This window comes from Rhodnius prolixus, unplaced genomic scaffold (assembly GCF_049639745.1).
Source record: "Rhodnius prolixus isolate KJV_2025 unplaced genomic scaffold, Rpr scaffold_4, whole genome shotgun sequence".
NCBI lineage: Eukaryota > Metazoa > Arthropoda > Insecta > Hemiptera > Reduviidae > Rhodnius > Rhodnius prolixus.
The window spans coordinates 15276429-15295065 of NW_027411614.1; the positions used below are offsets into that span (position 1 = coordinate 15276429).

The window sequence follows — 18637 nt, forward strand, 5'->3', positions numbered from 1 at the left end:
TCAGCAGATAACTGTAATGCATCAGCGTAAAGGCCCATGTTGGGCAGCTTGTCTAATTATAAGATGTTGAATATAGTAGAATGAATCATTGCATTGCATTGCATTCTTCCTTCCCCTCCTAATCTCCCATCAACAGCCAATGTTAGAGAAAACATTAATCTCGTGGAGTCGGTACTTCTTTCACTTAGTCACAGTGCAATATTTTTTTAACAATATTTTTTTTTCCAGTTCTAGATTCCTAGAAATTTTTAACTATATTATATACCTATATAATATTCATTTTGAACAGCAAATTATGATTAGGATTAGCATCATACTGTTGTGTCAATCCGAGGTATCTGAAGTAAAACAATCTTCAGTCGATTATTATGAGAATAAGACATTAATGAATACATTTTTTTCTTCTAATAATGTTTTAAATAAAATATAGATTTCAAGCTTTAGTATTAAGTTTAATAAGTATTATTTATTTATCTTTATTAATAAAGGATTTATTTTTTTAGTTGGTGTTCTGAGTTTTTTATAGCGTACTGCCGGCCTCCCAAAAGCCGTTACAAACAAAGCAGTCTGTCACCGGTTAGTGAGATGTAAGAAGTACCAACAAAAAACAACTAAGAACCAACAAAGAAAAAATCTAAGGATCAAGACAGCTAGATTCGAACACGAGATCTTCGCGTGGGAATTAAGTACGCTAACATCTTAGCTAAAGCCTTCTCTAATAAAGGAATTATTTTTATAAATAAAGGATGATTAATATAGTTCTTTTTATCAATTTCATTCTGGGAGCCGTGGGTTTGCACTGGCCTAATCTAGATGAAGTTGATATTGAAGTTTCCAGGATTTGAAAAAGTCAAATAGATTGCCAAGAATCTAACTTAAAGCAGAGTTTTCAGAATCAAATCTGAAGCCAAACTCTCGAGTATGCTTTAATATTTAATCATTTTTAATAAATGGAGTGTCCTTAATCTATAGAATAAGGCCATAATACATTTTTTTTTCTTCTAAAAATGAAGGTTCTTTCTTTCTTCAAATAATTAGTTGAATAATACGGATTGAATTACATTCTTGAATTAGGAAAACGATGATTAAAGTAATTTGAGAATAGATAAGTTAGTAAATGGGTCAGACTTCATTATTGAATTTTATTAGAGGCAACTGTTCATCTTAAATGATTATTCGAAGGGTAGCCTCTTAGTTTAACAAATTGAAGTTTGATTTAAACCTCTAACCGTTCCTATAATTGCTATAATTATAATAACTATAAATGAAAGAATTGATGGCATTTATTTTGAATAGAATCAGACAGAATTTTTTAACTAAATTAAATAATTTGTGCAAGAATTGTGCAAATAAGTTGAAGTTTCTCTGGTTAATTATCAGAAAAAGGTCCTAGAATAATCTAAAGAATTAGATTATATTCTTCGAGTCAGTAGTAACATTTTTTTTTATCAAGAGAACGGTTTGACAGCTTTTTTCCGCTTGTCTGAAAATGCACGCTTTTCTGAGAGCTTGTTAGATGTCCATGGACTAACCAATAGCCTAAGATTTTGTGATTTAAAAATATAACTCCTTAACAAAAACTTACAGTTTAAAATGTTAAGTATAAGGGTTGATTAAACGCCAAAAGGTACACAAATCAGCGAGTACCCAACATTTCATTAATACCTCATTAATATTTAAGTAATTCTACTGCATTAATTTTCATTAATAAGTTATTTTTTAGAATTTATTAGATATCACAGACCCTTATGCTGGCCATTTTCGTCTACAAAATATATGTTCAAGTAGCACTGTAGATTGACTGTAATATCTAGTTATTTATAATAATCAAACTATTAATTACAGGTTAAAAAGAAAAACGTTATAAAAAATAAAATAAAAATATGAGGCTAAAAAATTCAAAACCTTGTTTAAAAAAATGCTTACACCAACAAACATCAATGATTTTGTTTATTTTATTTATTCATTTTTATTTCTTAAATAAAAATCGTTGGTTTAAGTTCATTCTTCGATTAAAGCAATTGTTATTTTATGTAGTAGTCAAACGTTTGTAATAATAAGTTATAAATAATCTGGCTTTATCGCAAATAATATAGTTTTCTTCAATTACATTCTCCATCTAGGTGTTCTTCCCACAATGTTGTATATATGTAATATAAAGTAAATAAGATATGCATATATTTAGGACAGCTAATTATTCCAGTATTTTACTATAAGTAAAATTAGGGGGACTAAATTAAATTACAATAGAGAAATGAATAATTATTGTTTAATAATCTACTTGTTATTAACTGTGTGTTAATTGTGCTCACGAATATTTCGGTAAGACGAATTCAAGACAGTAGCCTACTCTAACTTTGTCTTTTTCTACTTTAACATGCATGTACGTATATGTGATTTATCATAATTATAACAAAAAAATAATATAAATGAAGTGGCCAGCATAAGGGTCTGTGATATCTAATAAATTCTAAAAAATAACTTATTAATGAAAATTAATGCAGTAGAATTACTTAAATATTAATGAGGTATTAATGAAATGTTGGGTACTCGCTGATTTGTGTACCTTTTGGCGTTTAATCAACCCTTATACTTAACATTTTAAACTGTAAGTTTTTGTTAAGGAGATTTTTGTACCTTTTGGATAGATTTTCCTTTTTGTCTATTTTACAAAGTTACATATCTGCTTTACAGATTTTCTTAAAATTTGGAATAAGCAATTCTATCATTATAACCTGATAAGGTGTTAACTACCACTGGAGAGATCTTTTTAAAAAATGATTGTAGTTGCGGCTCCCAAACCATCCTCAATAACAATTTTTTTGAGAAAGCGTTTTGAATAACATAGGAAGGTATTTGTACGTAAATAGCAAAATTAAACTGCGATTTCAGTACTTCCTTTTAAGAGGAGTAAGAAAAATAAACTAGGATTGCAGTACTTCTCCCTAAAAGGCAAAGAGGCAAAGATTTTTTAATCGAACAATTCATTGATTTAAATCGGTTCACTCATTGATAATTTAAACGATTGCAGTACTTCCTCTTAGTAGGAGCAAGAGAATCAGCAACGTAGAGGAGCTTTAACCACTTATTCGAGCTGAATTTTATCAAAATCGGACTAAGCGTTATAGAAATATTGGTAATAATAGTTTTAGAAAGGGCCTTATTTGGGTGGGGCAAACTCCCCTCCTTATGAGGCACGGTGCCGAGACTTTTAAAGTGCAAATCTGTAAAAAATTTCGATTCGAATGACACTTCATTCATAAAAATCGGTTCACGTGTCGATAATTTGAAACGATTGCTATACTTCCCCTTAACAAGTGTAAGAGCTGATCGCCGCTTTAATGTTACGTAGGGGAGCCCTAACCCTATCATCCTAACAAATTTTATCAAAATCGGGCCAAGATTTACAGAGTAATTAGTAATAATAATTTTGGAGGGGGCCTTACATAAAGGGGGCTAACTCCTCTCCCATTCGATGTACAGCGTCGGGACCCCCAAAAGGCACATCTACATAAAATATTGAATCGAATGACACCTCATTCATGAAAATCGGTTCACGCGTTTTGGTGCTACGTTGTTTACAAAAAAGGTAACAACAAGAACAACAAGAACAACAACAAGAAGAACAAGAACAAGAACATTTTTTGAAAAAGCCGTTTTTGCTCATTTTCGGCAACTTTTTTCTCGAAACCTATTAGATCTGGGTGGTTGCAAAAAAATTACATTTATAAAGGAGGGTTTGGAGTAAGATTTAAAGAAAATTTGGGAATTTTATCTTTTATAGAAAAAGAGAAAAAAATTGTCAAAGTTGGGTGTTTTTCAACGTTACGCTTTTTCGTGCAGTTTTTGATGGTCAACCCTTATACAACTGTCCTACCGGACAGTTTTAATTTGTATTTTATATTTTTGAGGATTACTTTTTTTTTAAATAAATAAATAAAAGAAAAAGAATAACCATTATTCACTTGCAATCAAATATATATTAGATGCAATTACGTAAATGCAATCGGAATTAATTTATTCGATTTTTTCCCCTCCGTTACTATTTATCAGCGTTTCCTGCGCTATTTATCACTGTTAAGCAGTAAGTGTGTCACGGAACCTTGGCAAGAATATGATGTATGGAACAGGAATATGACCGCTAATTTTTATTACCATTCATTATTCACTGACCAACTACATAATATATAATAATTATATTCGTTAATTTATTTTTTATCAGGTGATGAAACAGTCACAGAAATAAATGGCATATCTTAATTATTCAGGACTTATTTCTATTTATTTTTCTATTATTTATTTATTTTACCAATTATTATACAAATTAAAATCGTGTTTAATTAATGCACGAAAGTTAATGTGGGTATTCAGATAACACAGCATCCAATTTTGTTAAATATCTTCGCACATGAAGAGCAATCATACTACAATATTATGGGTAGCAACCTTAATTTATTGAATTTAGTGTTGATCTAAAACTATTAATTGAGAAATTTTTACTGAACAAAATTTGATTTAAGAGATTCTAGGGGGAAAGGCTTGGATGTTCTTTCCTTCGAAGCATCTTTTAAGGATAATGTACGATTTTGTGTGTTTATATTAAAAAGGAGGTTTTAAGATTTGAGAGATATGATGGGACCTTTTTGGAAATATTTCAGTCATTGGAGATTTCCTTAAGGAAGCGCCAGAAAAAGCCAGGATTACCACGTTACTGAATGGAATTACATTGCTGAGGGCAATTCATTGGGGATTTCCCCCCCCCCCCGAAAATGGCTCCTAATTTTTCATTTCGCTTTAAAACAAAAAAAAAAACTTTAATTTTTGGAGAGGTGCGAACTCAGGCGGTTATTAGCAGCCTCCTTACTTTTTTCCTTCTCTTTCTTAGACCATGTCTACAATTTATTATTTTCTGAAATGTTTTAAAAGTATATTTTATATAATGTTTATGTCCCTAATATACGATAATATTCAACAGAAGTTGGTAGTGCTGCTTTGTAAACGTCACGGTCGCCAAGGACCTCCGAGTTGAAGCACTTAAATTTGATAAAATAATAATCTGAAGGAAAGAAATCTTTTTTATTTTTATTTTTTGCAGTCTCAATATTAAATAAAAGATGATAAAAAAAACAAAACGAACTGTTCAATTAACAGAAAAGATAAAGCCTAAGTAAGATAAATGTTACGATAGATTAGTGATCTGTGCTTTAATTTTTTAGTGCTTTTTCTAGTGTCATTCGCTTAACAGGAGCTCGAAATGTGAGCTCGCCCTGTATCGCTAGTGATTAGTTCAACCGTCTGGACTCACCAGATTTATGAAACAGTTTATGTTTTTCAATTTTTGTTTTATTGCTTCCTTGGTTATGATACAACACTTCATTAAAAGTAATATTAACTAGGAACTAGAAAATTTATTGCCTTCAGAGTACTCTTATTTAGACCATTATAATATCCAAAAGTTCTATGCCTTGGCGTAAGCTTAGGGCCAGAGCTTGGCAAAATATTTCATAATTAGTTTGTGTGAGCGTCATAAGCTGCTTTCCATATAGTTTACTATATACTAGGCCGAGCGGCCATTTGGGTACATAACGACAAGGTAGGGTATTAATCTCTTTAATCTTACATTATTGACATTAAGCCATCTATTGGTGCCTGACCAGTAATATGCGTTAATAGGTTCTTTAAATGGTGCCCAGACCAAGTGATAATCCCTACAGAATCTTTAGGTTTAATTTTCTATGTACAGTTTTTGACTGGATGATTTGAACTGGACGCTATCTCAAGTCTATTTATTTCCATTGCCACTCTTTCATTATGCAATCCAATGCAGTTGAGGTAAAGAAGAAGAGAAAAAAAACAATGCACCTATCGTGTCAGTGTCAAGGCTTACACGTATAAACCGTTCACTGCACAACTCGATTAACTCCATTAAGTGGAGAAATGCGATCAAATATTGTACATTGTTTTTTTAAAATTCTCTTTATAATGTAAATTCAAATAAATTTACCATTATCATTCAGCGGCTGCTATTGAATTTGAGTTGAATTATTGCAACGATTTACATTAGAGCATGGAGTTAATCCAAATGGCTTCAGAAATAAATTATTTATTATTCAATGGCCAAAAAATGTTTGTCGTTTAATAGTGTTAATGGTGTTGTCTTTATTATTTAGGAAATTCATTATAAATATAAAAAGCTATAACTGAACTAAGTGCTTTGACACTTAAATTTAAGATATTTCAAAAAGTGAGCGATTCATATTGTCTTAGAGTTTTGCTATTTTAGTTTCACCCAGGAGTGCCTCTATAGACGCTTAAGTCTAATGAAAAGGAAACACACAAGGACTGAAGGAGGAGCTGAAAGGAGAAAGCGCTCAATGGACCCAGAGGTTACCGATGGCAAAGGATATCGAGCCAATCCTCAAGGGACGTAATATCATTTAAAGGAAACAAGGAAACCATTTACTTCTTTGACTGGTATATAGTGTTCTGATTGTACTCTGGTTCGTATCGGCGTGTCTACTAGTACAGCTAGATATATGTTCTTTTTTTCAATGGCTTCAGACTGCTTTGATAAAAATCAACTCTTTAGAAGTCACCATCACTTCAATGCGAAAAGTTAACATCTTCAATACTGAATTATAAAAAAGCCCGTTTTCTAAAGAAAACGATACTATTGAACATTATGAATTACAATAAAAACAGTAAGCTGAAACCACGTCCCCCTAAAAACAAAGCTAGAATTAACCAGAAAATATTTGACTTACCTGTGTTTGCAAAAGCAGCATACTTGGGGACGGCTGAATTGGCGAACTATTGGAGCCACGACCTAGAAGAGCGTCGTTTTCTCCTTCCGCCGGCCCTGAAATCAACACAAGTATTGGTTGATTGTTGACTCGTTAAAATGTCGGCAGCTTTTAACACAAATATTTACACAAAAATAAAAACAAAACTTCTTTCTGAACACTAAGTAAGTAGTTGCAAATTATCATGCTCAATGGATTGGTTACCACACTTATACGGATAATTCGGCTATACTACCCTCACATATGGAGCCTCTTAAAGCTATCCGAAGAAAAAAAAACTGGAGAATTCTGATCTTATTATTGAATGGAGCTCATGCTGACGTATTAAACTCAATCGCACACAAATTACTTTTACTCGAAGACAACAAATCTACCCGACTGTGCAGATAAATCTAGGATCCGTGATCTAGGATTCTAGTTAGATAATAGACTAACTTGGAACTGAAAAGCAAGAACTAAACAGGAGATACAGTCTTGTAAGAAGACAATTTAAACTAAATTCCCTTTACGCCTCATATGTGCATAAGGAGCAGAACTGTGGGGATCCGCTAAACCCTGAAATTTCTTACAATGAAATGTCGAAAGATTCCAACTAATTACTTTGAAATGGTCAAAAACTTTTTAAATCTTCAACAGAATTCAAACATTTCAATTAAAACTTTACAATCACATTACAACCTGTAAAAAGAGAAATTCCCATTTGGAGTTGATACAATCAACACCAGACAATAATTCTCTCACAGCAAATTTAGGCTCATCTAGGCTACTATAGAACATTACTAGAATCAGAAAAAAATAGGTAACCCTGACCTGTTAACCCGTTTTCATCGCTAGAGCAAGCTTGGCCAACATACGGTTCGCTTAATGAATTTAAGTGGCCCGCGATTAATCTTGCAATATTAGCTATTTAAATCCCAATAATTGGTCGAATGGATTCGCTAAACTTCTTTATTTAAAAAGCGAGACAGAGAAAAAAATCCATTTTAGAAATTTCCAAACTTTTACTCTCGTCTTTTGTAATTTTAATAATCTTTAACCATTTTAATACCTAGTACATAACTTTTACAATTTTTGTAATTTCAATATTTCGTTCGGCCCGTGCAAATAGTTTTCTTTCCAATTCGAGCCGGAAGCAAAAACTGTTGGCCACGTCTGGCCTAGAGTGTCGCCCCTGCGGGTGGCGTTTCGGTTCGTGATCGTTTTTTCGTTTTGTTTTATTTTTTACACTATAGTCAGCAGTGATACGACTCCTAGTCTGACAAAACTCTTTATTCGCCTTCGCTCCAATATAATTGGTCAAAAGACTCGCACACATAAATCATTTAAAAAACACAAATAATCTCTCTCAAACAAAGACAATAATTGTCTCCCACTGTCTCAATAACCTCTTAGCACATGTTTTATTTTACTCGATTATTTTTTTCAATTTCGCACAATGTTCTTTTCTATAAAAAAAAAAAAATTATCTAGGAAGCAATTATTTTAGATGGATTCTAAGGCAATACGAGATTAGTTTAGTTGATGAGTTGTAGCCACATGCTGTCAACCTTGAATCCACCTTAAAAACTGTTCAGCTTTGATAATAGATTTCTGCCTAGACTTGGATTTCCTTTAATTATGTCGAAATAGGCCAAGAGCAAGCAAATAAAAGAAGTAGATTACCCAAAAACTTTTTGTTTTCATTTTACTTGGAATTTACAACTTATTTGTTTGAGTACAACAATAAAATATGATCATCAAGAGTAAGTATTTAGAATAGTACTCTTGAAGGAATTTATTCATTGATGAATATTATTAGGCAGTTAGGTAGGGGTTATTGACTACTTAATAGTCATTTTAGGCTTGGATTTTATTGAAAAAGCTTGAATAGCTACTATCAGAGCAAGTGATTAAGTCAGGATTGCAATCTATTGCGGAAGTATGTAGCAAGTGAGAAACAAAGAGGATGCTAATAACAATAAGAAATGTAAGGCTGGATACTTAGGATGGACAACCAGTGATTTGGCTTTGGATTAGGATTCGTTTCAGATTAGAGCGTTCTTTTTATCGCCTCGTATCGTTCTAGACCGTATCTCCTTAGTGGTCTTAGTAAAGTAATGTTCATTTGTCTTTCTTTACGGACCAGTTCAAGTTAATGGTGAATGGAGAAGGAGTCATAATCTAGAGCTTATTTTGAATATACTACGATGAATAAATTTGAAGATACTACGGCAGTGCAAGTAATCCGCATCAATAGGCTCCGGTGGGTGGGACATGTTCTGAGGATGGAAGACGGCAGAATGCCGAAGAAAGTTTTGAATTACCGTGTCATTGGTACAAGAAAGGTTGGACGCCCGAAGGCTCGATGGATGGACCAAGTTGGGCGAGCGGAATTGGCGGTCTAAGGCTTTGGATAGGGACGATTGGGGTCAATTTCTTTTGGAGGACAAAACCTGACCCGGGCTGTAGCACCAGGGAAGTAAGTAAGTAAGTAAGTCATTTGTCTTTTAACAGAGAGTGAAAATTTAGAGCGGTTATCGAGTACTCTGCGGAGAAGAAGAAAACGATCTTTTAGTTGGGAGTGCTCAAGTAGTGCATGATGATCTCTTGTAGTAAATTTGTCTATGTAAGAGTAAATGATTGACAGGAAAGATGGATATTCCGTCTACATAGATAGAAGGGAGGTTCAACTTAAACGGTAACATTTGCACATTTCTAGATTCACTTTTATCTTCCATTGACAAGCCAGTACTCAAGAAAAGTAAGGTGCAGAACTCTAGAAGAGTAAGGTGCAGAACTCTAGGAGAGTAAGGAGCAGAACTCTAGGAGAGTAAGGTGCAGAACTCTAGGAGAGTAAGGTGCAGAACTCTAGGAGAGTAAGGTACGGAACTCAAGGAGAGTAAGGAGCAGAACTCTAGGAGAGTAAGGTGAATTTTGAGGAAAAGGATGCGACAGGATCGATGTTGAAGATTGACCGAAAAGTTGCTAAATTCTCTGACCTTTGCTTAAATGTCTAACTTTCTTATTTTTTTTTATCGACAATGATTTCAACTACCACAAACTAAAATTTAATCGGTACTTATTAGATCAATTTTAAGTTCATTTTGAGAGAGAGAGAGAGAGAGTTTTCTATTAGTTGACGAACCCATAAATAGTGGTAATAAAAAATAGATTAAAAAATAAAAAATATTAACGTACAATCTATTAAGATTTTATTTATGATGAAACGAACGAAACAAATGAAGTCTGCCAACACGGCACATAAATAACGAGCGAATGAGTTGACAAGAATTAAATTTAATAGAGTAAGAGATGAGAGAGCATGATGAGGAAGGGGGAAGCGGCAGAATGATTTAGAACTTCAAGAAATACTTTGTGAACTGAAAGTGAGTGCGCAGAAATGCTGCTGAAGCCAATGCTGAGTAGTACTGGGGGACAATTAAAAGGCGACGCGCTTAGAATAATTAATCGGCAAAGAAATAGAAAAAAGGATTTTTAAAACTTATTACAGGAAATACTAATAAAATGAAGATCAAAGTAAAGTTTGATTTGTGAGTATGAAGTGTTATTAACGATGATTGTTAACTTCGGAGATTTTTTTAAAGTCTTACTAGAAGATCTATTGCGCATTTTTGCATCAGATTCTCCAACAGGAGTTTTAGCAAAACAAAATGGAGACCTGATAGAATTATTATTTTATTGTTCATTTTTTAAATTTATAATTTATTTTTAAAGAATAGCCTTTGTGCCCTATATTAAAGCAATATATTTTACAAATAATCGCAGGCTGAAGATATTCTAGGCCTACAACACAATATTATATTTGTAGGCAGATATTTTTATTTTTAATATACTTCCCTATGGATTTTATTGAAAAAGCTTGAATAGCTACTATCAGAGCAAGTGATTAAGTCAGGATTGCAATCTATTGCGGAAGTATGTAGCAAGTGAGAAACAAAGAGGATGCTAATAACAATAAGAAATGTAAGGCTGGATACTTAGGATGGACAACCAGTGATTTGGCGGAGGATTTTTGATTGAAGGATTAGGATTCGTTTCAGATTAGAGCGTTCTTTTTATTCGCCTCGTATCGTTCTAGACCGTATCTCCTTAGTGGTCTTAGTAAAGTAATGTTCCATTTGTCTTTCTTTACGGACCAGTTCAAGTTAATGGTGAATGGAGAAGGAGACATAATCTAGAGCTTATTTTGAATATACTACGATGAATAAATTTAAAGATACTACGGCAGTGCAAGTAATCCGCATTAATAGGCTCCGGTGGGTGGGTTCAGCCATAAACATTTGAACTCTGAACTGACGAAGCTCTTTCACTCTTCAAACACGCACTTTCTAATCTAACACATACAGACATAACAATAAATCCATTCAAACCGCCATGTACCCCCAACATTCATACCTTAGCGGGGATTACTAGATAACAATTGAGCTACAGTAGCTCCAAACGTGTGAAAATATAAATTTTAATTAGAGCGTCAGATTTTTTGGAACTCAGCGGTTGAACGAAATAAGATTTCTCAACTTGTTAAAGCAATAGTAACTAACTACCTGATTTACCAAAATGAAAATAAAGCCATTAGTTCGAGCTATAACTTATAGGAACCTCTATAAGTTAGAACACCTCTTACACAAACGACGGTTCCGGTCAGACAGATTTCTCTACAAGCACGTGAGTCGCTGCAATCGAAAGAGAAGGCTTTACGCTACACAGCTGTCGGTCGTTAGGATTTGTCGCATGCACAGTTCTTCTGTAGCTCATATATGCTAAAGTTTACATATTTTAATAAAATTTAAATTAAAGGTTGAAAATGTTTTAAATCTATATTGTTTAATTACTAGGGCACAATCAGTATGGGAAGGTCACAGACAGAGTATGTTACGCAAGTATCTTCACAGAGACGCTGCTCATGAAGAAAAGGGTTATGCTCTTCTTCAGGAGCATTTAAGGAGATCAAAACTGCATAACCGATTGCCAAATCTGAAGAGAAGAACAGTTAGTAAAATAAAATTGTGCAACAAATTAAAAATTGAGGTAAAATGAGAAACATTAAGGAGGAAAAAACCAAGGCTAAATAACTACTAAGAAATTAAAAAAAAAAATGTAAATTTTAATAACCGTGTAAAATTAAGCCCAGCGCAAACTGCAATTACAGTTTAATTAGTTAGACTGTACAAGCAAACATGATCACAGAATCATATTTAAAAAAAAAAAACATAAAAACGGTAGATGTATTTAAGAAAAGTGTTGGAGGAACGACCTGTGTTAATGTGCACACGTGGCCATTAATGGACGCGATATTAGTAACAAGTTTTGCCACTTTACCCTCTCACATACACTTATTAGTATTCCAAGTGTACTTGTAAGATGGGGGGAAAAAATGTATCTATATAAAATAGTCAAGTGTGTATGATGGATCATTTTTATTGGCTAGTTGGTAGAGCACGGCAGGTTAATGGAGATATGGTATTTACCTTATATAAACGGTGATATCATTTATAAAAAAAACATTACAAGTTGAGTTTGTGATCCGGAATATTGAAAACAGGGATTTATTACTTATCGTGGGAAATGGGTCGGACGCGTAGTGTCAATGCAGTGATCATAAAACACTATACTTGTTTTATTGCTTGCATAAAATTCTTTCATGCAAAGATATATATATTTATATGTATGCATAGATCGAGGAATTTTTGTATGCAGATAATTTGTTTTATTATAGAAATGGATCTATGATGTGTTTATTTTTTTTATTTTTAACCTACACTCAATTTTTACTCAAGCGAACGTAAGCTCCAAGGTGTTAATAAGCTAAAAGGGTGAAAATTACTCGATGAGGACGGAGTTCATGAAGTTGATCACTTAAGTGTAATAATAATGTCGGCGCATTAATAGATCCGAAGACCTAATGTAGCCCTAGAGTGGAAGCTTCAGGACGGGCCGTGCTTTATGAAATGGTCGCACTAAAGCCGGTTTAACAGTGGAAAAATTGGTTGGGCGAATTATTTGAAACAGCTTCAATGAAATTAAAGTCGTTACTAATAACTAAGTATTAGTAATCATTACTATATTATTATTATTATTTTAATAATTCAACATCTGAGGTTATTAGCGCCCGCAGTTTTTTCAGTTCACTGCCGGCGCCAGGTAAATAACTTTTAAATAACTAATACTACCCAAATTTATTTTAGTATTTATATATTAAATTTTGTTGAAAAGAAAACTATTTCGGCGAGTTCACACCATCGTTGCTGCACCCACATTGAAATCTTTTGCAGGTTTCGTTGATATTAATTTTTGTTAATGGGTTAGATAGAAAAATTAATATAAGAATAATTAATTAATTAATAATAATTAATTTAAAAGAAAATTAATATAATATAAAAATTAATATAATATAAAAATTAATATAATATAAAAATTAATATAATATAAAAATTAATATAATATAAAAATTAATATAATATAAAAATTAATATAATATAAAAATTAATATAACATAAAAATTAATATAATATAAAAATTAATATAATATAAAAATTAATATAATATAAAAATTAATATAATATAAAAATTAATATAATATAAAAATTAATATATTTATTATAAAAATAGAATTAATACTTTTGGGAAGAACAATTGCCTTATAAATCGAAATTAGTTTTTAAAAAAAACTAGTACATTGACAATTCAATAAAGGCAACCAGCCGCTACTTATTTCAGATTTTAGTCAAATTCAGACCGAAGTTTTAAATTTATTTGCCCACAATTGATTGCATGGTTGAAACCCAATCGTTTTCTGGGCGCTTAATTTTTTTGGAATTTAGATCTTGAGGTAGTTCAAGTCATTTCAAAATATCATGTGAGTTAGGTGTACCGCTATTTTATGGTTTTAAATTTTAAAAGGAGTAGGAAAATAAACTACATTACACTTGTATAAGTGCATTTCATTCTGCCCAATATATTTACTTCAATAATTATTTTTTGTGCACATAAATAATAAAAGTAAATAAAATAAAATAATGAAAATTTAACGGAAGTGATTGAAATTTACATAAATTCTAATTATGCAAATGTGATGCTATTTATTGTTTATGAAAGCCCGAGGGAGGAATTGAAAGTTGATATTTTTTAATTTATTTGCTTAATTAGGTGGGGGCCACAAAAAATTCTTAATGTCTGTTTTCCTGTTTGTCTACAGTTTATTTTTATCAACTTATTCTTTTATAAATGATTAGTTAAGAAGAAATATTCTAGATAAAATCAAAAAAATAAGCCAAATAATTATCAATTAAAGAATGCAGAGAAGGTAATTATTAAAAAAATTGTTTTATAAGAAGGTTACGGAATATAAAAGAGCAACAATATTTTAAAGGTTTCTAACTATTTAAGCAGCATAACTGTGAGTAAAGAACTGAGTAAAGTTTATTGGCTTTAAATGGAAATCTACACGATTACAAAATTCCTTCTGTCAAGGAACAAGTAAAAGTAAGAACTGAAATAATGTAATTTACAAATTAAAGTTAGCCTTGGATAATGAATAACAAATTTAAAAAATAAAAGCAAAAATTAATAAAATAGTAATCTATAAAAACCCCAAAAAATGTAAATTTGTCTTCTAATTAACAAGGGGAATAGTAGCACTTTGTGTTTGAATGCATTTGTTTGTATTTTAAACTCATGTATAAAAAGTTGGAACAGATTTATTTGGTTCGCAGTAAATTATTTTGAAATAAGCTAGAAATAAGATGTTTTATCGAGATAAGTTTTAAAAGTGGAGGCAATTATTCTTTTTATCGCATTTTTATTTAAAAAAACGAAAAAATTACGAAATATAAGTCTTTGCAAGAATCTAGAACATTAAAGTTAAGGGAAGAATGACGACAAGATGTTGGAGCGCTAAAATGTTTACGAAATACCTTAGAAACTACATAAAAATATATCGTTTAAGTCCAAATGTGTGTACATCTGGAGTGACATCACAAGGTCGCTGAAACGTCTGCCTTTCCGCTTTGTTTTCGCTAACAAACCGCTTTATATTTTTCAATTTAGTTACTCTAACTGGTTGTATAAGTTGTGCTAATTATAATTATTAAAAAGAAAAGTTGTGTGAAAAATTGAAAAAAAAAGACAATTAATAGTTTCAATTAATTAAGACTTAATTAAAATAAAGAAAACAAAAACGACAATTATCACAGGATAGCTTTTTATAATTTCTGATAATAGCGATGTAATATTTAAATTTTTTTTTATGACCACGACTACAGAAGAAACAACTGTTTTGGACCAGTTTCCGGTCTTGTTTTGCAATGTTTTGACCGAATTAAGAATCTGGTTACAACATATGCTAATTATTTACCTTTTTAAATAAACTGCTTCTTCGAGGATTTTATTATAGTATATAAATAATAGAAAATTCATTTAATTCTGTGGGAAAGGGTGGAGTGCCTCTGAGAGCATTTTAAATTTGCATGTAACTGTAGTATAACTTACATTTTTTTTTGCGTATTTTTTTGGTTATATTTAAGAATTTAGTCTGCGGAAAGACAGGACGAGACATGATTGTTCATGCTTGGTATCGTTGCCCGTTATTTTCCAGAGTGGTATTAGCAACCAGTAAAACTGAAGAAGTCTAAACAGTGGCGTTTTCTCGTTGGGACACTCTTCACGTACTATACTATCATTTTTAGTGAGGTAAACATTCTCTCTGATTAAAATAAGTACAACTATAGTTATAGTAAAATTATAGTATAACTACAGTTATAGTAAAAGATGGGCGTTCCATGTTTGGCTTTTCCAAAAACAATCGATTTCACCGGGCAAAAAAGGGCTAAAAATTCTACCTCAGCTAAAATTTAAAACCTTAGTGGTAAAGAGTAAATATCTGAACAAGTTCAACGCCGTTTGCGTGAAGCAATCCGAAAAAAACGCCCGGATTTGTGGCAAAACAATTCATGGATTTTGCACCACGATAATGCACCTGCTTACACTTCATTGCTTGTTCGTGAATTTTTGGCCAAAAACAAAACTTTAACGATGCCCCAGCCTCCATATTCGCCAGACATGGCTCCATGTGACTTTTTTCTATTTCCAAACATAAAGAGAACATTAAAAGGCCGTCGTTTTACAAGCATAGATGACATTAAAAGCGAATCGCTGAAAGAGCTGAAAGCTATCACAAAGATCGAGTTTCAGAAGTGTTTCGAAAAGTATCTGAACACCTCGTATTATCTAATCTGCACATCAAGAAAAGACCGTTTAAAGTCATTCTATTGGTGAAACACCTTGAAATGGTGCTCAACAGCTTCTTTTTCTGTCTTAAAATATTTTTTAAAAGAGTAAAAAAAGACAAAACTTTTACAGCTAATTAAATAATTTGTAGTTAACTTTGTAAAACGTCCTGTGGTTGTTGTGGTTTTAGTCGATATCGGTCAGTTTTTATTTGTGCAGGTCGGCCCCATTGTCCAGATACTGTTGCCCGTAAATTAGTTGGAATTCTTTCTTGTCTATAAAGAATTTTAATTTGGATCACAAGAATCCTCACAATTTAAATGGTTTGTTGCCTTTTTTATATTATGTTTGGTTAATATAGAAATGAAGTTTTATGTTCAATAACAAAGTAAGTCTTCCAACTGCCTTAAATCAAGATGCTAGAGTTCGCGAACTTTGTATTCATTGAGTTCGTTTGGAAGATTCGCAGTGATTTCTAATAAAACAAATAAATTACTACCAATCATTGGTTTTAAAACTTAAGAGAAACTGATTTAAGAATTACATGAAATAATATAAGTGGTGAATAGTATAACTAATTAATACTAAAATTAATAAAATGAATTAATTATAAGAAGACTGGCTACTAAATTAAACATTAGTTACTCGCTAATTTACAACTTCATCTAAAAGATAAAATTTATTTAATTTACAGATAGCAACATGTGTAATAAGATAAAATTATTAATTTGACAGAAATCTAATTAACACTAATTATCTTAAAGATATCTTCACTCGGCCCACGTGCATTGTATGCGTAAATTGAGCTACAATATACGAAGCTCTAATTTTAATTACTATCCTATTATTTTTATTTATTAGGAGCCTCTTATGCAGGTCTTCTAACTATATTACACTTAAAAAAAATAAAGCTATTTACTACTTTATTACTACATATTTTAAATGTAATGAAAAATAAAAATAAATATTTTTTGGGGAAATCATTTTACGACAGTACAATGTTTGTGTAAAAAATGTAAGCTAAAAGTTCGTTCACACGGGAAACATTTTAATAAGTTTAACAGAGTAGTATTTAATTTAGAATAGTTCTGCGTTTCTGGTTTGTTAGGCGAAAAACTAAGCTGATCTCTTGACAAACTGTGATATCTGATCGAAGCAAACTACATTAAACTACTCTGATATTATCAGCATCGCACTTTAAATAGGAACGTTTCTTTTTTATGCTGATTTATTCACAAGAAGACCATGTTGTTTATCTTATATTTACCACCATTACTTGTTCTGCTGTATATCATAAAGTAAACAAAAAATAGTGAGAGAAAAAGATTATCCTGTTTTCATTTTTACTAGAAGATTCAAGTTCAGTTGTAATGTGTGAGTAGATTACAGCCTAATCTACAAGGATATTGTAGTGGTCCAACCATCTGTCTTCAGTCTTGAGTGAGAGTAGAGTAAGGATAGCTACCTTGAAGATGTCTTACAAGATACGGAGAACAGCAGAGAATACTAGACTCTATTCTAATATTAGTTTACAATAACTGGGCTAACTAAATAAATAAATGAGGAGGAGGATTTCAAAAATATAATAATGATATTATAAAAATATAATGAATGTTTGACGACATATACAGGTATTTAGATGCACCATTTCGCTACGAAGACATAATATTCTCCACCAACATCTATGTGCTTAAATCTATAGCAGAGCTAGCAATGAAATATGAATGTATTTAAAAGTTACAGCCGATTAGAATGAATGGAAGAAAATGATTAGAGAAGGATTACGTGATTTTAATTTCGGTTAAGCTATAAGGATGGCAGGAGCACAGAGTACTGATCCATCCAGTAGTTTATGTAAATAGTTGTATGTAGTAGAGGGATGAATGTGTGAAGCGAATGTATTTACAAGTAAGAATGGAGAGTGATTGATATTCTAGTGATAAGCACCTAGACGATGCTGGCTGTATGGCGGAAGCCAATGCCAAAAAAAAAGGCAAAAAAAAACTAAATTAAGAAATAATAATTAATCAAAGGAGATTATTACGAATATCGGATTAAGCTATGGTAGATTGGCGTAGAGAGATCGGTGATGTATTTTAAGGTAAAGGATAATAGACAGTGATTCTGGACTATCTGAGAATGCGGACACACTAGAACTAAAGCTAAACTCGGTAAAAGAATGCTTAACGCTTAATCTTATTGGAGGAATTCCTATTATAATTTTAGAAAATAGGAATTGTTAAAGATTTCCAACAAAAGATATTTTTAATCAGCTAAAATTGTTTCCACCGACTGCGGAACGGAAACGAAGCAAAAAACGTTTTTGGTGATAGAAAGTAGTTGGTACTAACAGAAATTGTAGAGCGGAAGTATCTTGCAAATGCCATAACAGCGAGCTTTAGTAGCTCCTAAAACGGATCTATTATCAGAACATACGCAGTAAGACTGCGTTCGGATAGCCAATGTAAGGAATATTCTTCTCCAAATAAAGTATGACGATTTTTAAAAGAGGTTTTCCATCAACTGATTTTACTGTTTACCGGATTGCCTTTTTACAAATATTTCGAGATATAACATCATTCTGTTCAACAAATATTTATAACGGATAA

At 31.8% G+C, this 18637-nt stretch overlaps 1 protein-coding gene across 7 annotated transcripts in view; it reads right to left on the bottom strand.

Annotated features, from left to right (window-relative positions):
- The window catches only part of LOC141455988 (probable nuclear hormone receptor HR38), a 248493-nt gene that overhangs the window by 119553 nt on the left and 110303 nt on the right, over positions 1–18637 (bottom strand). For all 7 annotated transcript variants that reach the window (XM_074131536.1, XM_074131534.1, XM_074131533.1 and 4 more), the window contains one exon: positions 6765–6859. In XM_074131536.1, the coding sequence (XP_073987637.1) occupies positions 6765–6785 (21 nt within the window). In that variant the 5' untranslated portion in view covers positions 6786–6859. The remainder of the gene's footprint in view (positions 1–6764; positions 6860–18637) is intronic.